This window comes from Vanessa atalanta, chromosome 16 (assembly GCF_905147765.1).
Source record: "Vanessa atalanta chromosome 16, ilVanAtal1.2, whole genome shotgun sequence".
Lineage (NCBI taxonomy): Eukaryota > Metazoa > Arthropoda > Insecta > Lepidoptera > Nymphalidae > Vanessa > Vanessa atalanta.
This window is the reverse complement of record NC_061886.1, coordinates 6,118,029-6,122,320: the sequence shown is the minus strand read 5'-3', so window position 1 is coordinate 6,122,320 and position 4,292 is coordinate 6,118,029. Positions and strand designations below refer to the sequence as shown.

At 27.0% G+C, this 4,292-nt stretch overlaps 2 protein-coding genes across 2 annotated transcripts; one reads left to right on the top strand and one right to left on the bottom strand.

Annotated features, from left to right (window-relative positions):
- The first annotated feature begins 476 nt into the window (after nt 1-476).
- Nucleotides 477-1,932, top strand: LOC125069722 (group XIIA secretory phospholipase A2). The gene is made up of 3 exons (XM_047679278.1): nt 477-956; nt 1,040-1,285; nt 1,592-1,932. The coding sequence occupies exons 1-3, from the start codon at nt 725-727 to the stop codon at nt 1,735-1,737; spliced, it is 624 nt and encodes a 207-aa protein (XP_047535234.1). The 5' UTR covers nt 477-724; the 3' UTR covers nt 1,738-1,932.
- LOC125069723 (myotrophin-like) lies at nt 1,927-3,856 on the bottom strand. The gene is made up of 4 exons (XM_047679279.1): nt 3,691-3,856; nt 3,375-3,485; nt 2,843-2,926; nt 1,927-2,603 (listed from the first exon to the last, which is right to left on the bottom strand). The coding sequence occupies exons 1-4, from the start codon at nt 3,757-3,759 to the stop codon at nt 2,517-2,519; spliced, it is 351 nt and encodes a 116-aa protein (XP_047535235.1). The 5' UTR covers nt 3,760-3,856; the 3' UTR covers nt 1,927-2,516.
- Between the last annotated feature and the right edge of the window lie 436 nt (nt 3,857-4,292).

Sequence of the window (4,292 nt, the reverse complement as noted above, 5' to 3'; positions counted from 1 at the left end):
TTACCTATAAAAAGAAATACAATTATCATGAGTGTAAATTATATATTAAGTACCTATGTAATAGAATTGTAATTTCTGATCCTTTGTGTGATCCTTTTAAAATAAAAATAAAATAAAACGACGATTGTTGTAATGACATCAATATTCACAAATATATATAATATTGTAATAATATGTATATTGAGAATTAAGGTTCTCTTAAGTCGGCGGGGCGAGACCCGTCCGCGAATTCGCGTCATTATCCGCGATTTTATATATATATTTTCTTTCTAAGTCAACTTTTCGTAAAGTAATTATTCTATATTTTTTTTATTTGTGCGCTTTAGTTATTTTTCTTAAAAAATATTACTCAAAAGTTAGCACCAATTACTTGACTTTTTTAATTTAGTTTTATATTTTCTGATTACGTATTTATTGAGTTACGACATTGGTCAAAACTCAAAATAAAACACTGTGTGTGACACTGACAAATAACAATGACGGTTGAATCTGGTTGACAATTTCATTATTTTAGGTTGAAATTTTCAGATCTATACAAGAATCATATAATAGATTAGAGGTTTCGAGTCTTCGCATTATAGGATATAAATAACAATATTGTAATACATGCTATTTTTCAACTCTATTAGTCAGTAACCACGTCAGTCGGCCACCGGCCAGCAGTCAGTAGATTGAATCTGTTCAGAGATGATACAAGTTTTCTCTAATTATTTTAATTTAAAAAATGGAGATCCCATATAAGAAAATATTTATTTATGTTTTGACCTTTGCGGCTTATGCTTACACTGGTATTGGTTCGAGTATGTTACGAAACTTAAAGGACGCAGTTTTATCAGCTGAGTCTGTATTTGGGGACGTATTTAAGAACGTTATAACTGTTGCTGAAAAGTTTAAGTCTTTACATGAAGTCTTCGACGCTGCCGTTGAAGAGGACTGTATTTTTTCTTGCCCCGAAGGTTCTAACATCATGTTTAATTCAACTTAATAATAGATAAAATAAAGAAATACGATTTCAGTTTAACTGATTTTCCTTTTTTAGGACAAAAACCTGTTCGAAATAAAAACCATATTCCGAAGTCTGATGGCTGTGGTTCACTTGGGTTCGAGATATCATCGGATTATTTACCATTGGAACAGATGACGAAATGTTGTGATGCACATGATATATGTTATGACACTTGTAATAGTGGAAAAGAAGTTTGTGACTTAGAGTTTAAGAAGTGCCTGTATAATTACTGTGATACATATAAAAATGTTAATGTTGCGGGGAATGCGATTACAAAAGGTATTAATTTCTAATATTAATTATATAAAAAAAATATTCTTATAATCCATAAAAAGAAAATATAAGTTTTATGATTGTAATAGTTTTTTAGATTCTTATTAAGCTAAGTTTTCTAAAAAAATCATATCAATTTTTCATAATGAGTTATACATTAGTTAATAGATAGAGTAACTGTAGCGGAAGAAGTAGAAGTTAACTTGAAGGATTCTATTTGCCTTGAATAACAACTGTTTTGAAATTAGTTAATCCACATATTTATTTGTATAAAAATGTTCGTTCATGTCAATATATATTTTTTCATTGCAGGTTGTAAAGGTGCAGCCAAACTTTTGTTTACGGGAACCTTAACACTTGGCTGCAAGTCATATTTAGATGCCCAAGCAAATGCATGTTACTGTCCATCTGTAAAAAATAAATATAAAAAATATGCCACTGGTAAAGATGAATTTTAACTACAAGAGCATCAGTACATCAGTACCTTCTCATCATCCTATTATTTTATTTAACTTTAAAAGAAGCTGATTCTTGTTTTGTAGTTTGCTTTATTTAAAATATTTATTATGAATAAGATAAAAAGGATATTTTGTGTAATTGTTTTACTAAGAATGTCTAAAAGAATGTCAAAAATAAAAATAAAGTAATATATATTATATGTTTTATTTTAGCAATAATATTACTTTTTAAATGTTGCCTACCTCTGTAATGTAAAATAATTTATTTGCTAGATATAGAATATAGGCCTTTAAAAGTGTGAAATGCTACATGCATGTATAATCCATTTCATTCAAAACAACAACAATGAAAATAAAAAGAATCTTTAAGTGAAGAAAATAATATTTTGATATTTAATTCCATGTCTAAAAAATCTTTATAAACAATAAAATGTAAAATATAAAACTTCACAAAATTTCTTTAAGTTCTATAAAATTGTAATGAAATGGAATATACAATTTAATATCAATACATTTCGATATCTTAGAGCTTTTTGTTAGTTTACATGACTTCAATAACTATATGTTAGTAATAAAAAAAATACTTCTAATGGACGCAGTCACAATACTAATGCTATTTTTCCACATTGAGCATACAAAAATAATTGCAATATAAATAAATGCATGTAAATATTTCATGATGATTAAATTTTGTTTCATTCAAATAATTTCTTTGTAGCTTTAAAAAACTAGAATGTGAGCGAATTTAAACTTAAAAGTAATTAATGATAAAGTATATTCTATGTTAGCAGATCCTTGATCTCTTCTTTTTCTGCTGCATCAATGTAAGGCGTACCATCTGGTGTTTGTCCATTTTTAGATGCACCCTGATAAACAAATAATCAATATGAATACCAGAGTTCTGCATTCATTTCATCAATTTAATGATAATGATTCATCAATGATGATGAATTGAATGATGATCTATAAATAACATGATATTATTTTACTTGGTGATATTTAGATACTTCATTCAAACTGGAAATTATTATTTATTACAATTTAATTGTTTTATAGAAATTAAAATTTTTTGTTAAGAAATATATGTTTTGGATGGGATATTTACATGTTTTAATAATATTTTTACACATTCAGTATGTCCTTCCCAGATAGCTGCGAGTATCACAGATATTCCATGTTTATCCACCATCTGAAACAAAAATAAATACTGGTCTGAAAAATCTATAATCTGGTTTGATTAATTATAATATAATATACATTTAGATATTACTCAAGAATGGTTGGATTTGTTTTTTGAACAAATTTAAGCAACTATGTCTCTGAGAGCCTAATTTTAAGCTGGCTATTAAATCAAAATATATGCATTAATGTTTTTCTAATAATAAGTGATTTTATTACAAAATTAAGGTAATATCAAAAGGGCTTTTTTCTGGCCACCTTGGTTTTATTCTATTGAAACAGATAGATTTAACAATATTTAAAGTAATTTATAGCATCATGATGAGATTGAGATATAATAATACTTGAATCTTAATTTAAACATGACTTAGCCTGCATTATTAACATTAAAGCCAAATCATTCTGAAGCAGCTACAGTAAAACTGTTATATAGTAAGTGATATATGCGGTAAACTTACATTGGGGTCAGCTCCTTTATCTAATAAGTAGTTCACAACAGCTGTTTGGCCATAATCTGCCGCATAATGCAAGGGAACCCTACCGTCGATTAAGGCATTCACGTCAATTTTCTAAAAAAAATTAAGTACTATTAGATAAACAAATAATTCTTAAAATGTTACACTTAATTTATAAAAACATTTTGAGCACAGTCAGTTTGCAAATTTTGTAATTTAGAATGCTATACAATAATGTACTTTTAGTGGTTTTTATCTTTGATATTATGTTAATGACGAATCATATTTTTTTGTTATTACTTTTTTTGCGATATCTTACACTTTTCTCCACGATGTCCTTAACTTGGTCTATGTCGCCGTTTTTAATGCCCCAAACTAATTCACTCATTTTTATGTACTTGCTAAATAATCTCTGTTTATTTCTTACAATTAAAGAGTCAGAGTTTTATAAATCTATCAAAAGTGAAAAGCTTCAATGCAAATTAGAATTAAGGAACAGATAAAATAAATTTTCTTTTGACACATTATTTAAGGTAAAACCCTGAAACCGAAGTAATAAGGAAAATAATTAATTAATGCTTTTTCAAAAACTAGGTTTTTACATAGATTTAAATTTGAATCAATAATCAATTTTGTTTTATATTTATTAGTAAAATAACTGATTCAACTGGAGGAATTATATCTTAAAATATTTTAATATAATATAACATTGACAGTGCAATTTTAAGTCTACAGTACACGTAGGGCCAGCACGGTCCGCTGATGTTGAAGTAATTTACTATAATAATAACACTATGAAAGAATAATAAATGTGTAATCGCATAATAATTTGTCTAAAATAAATGTAAAGCTTTTCAATATTCATAAATTGTTTCTTTCGGTCCGGAAAACTTCGTTTCTAGGTTTTATGTAGATATTATC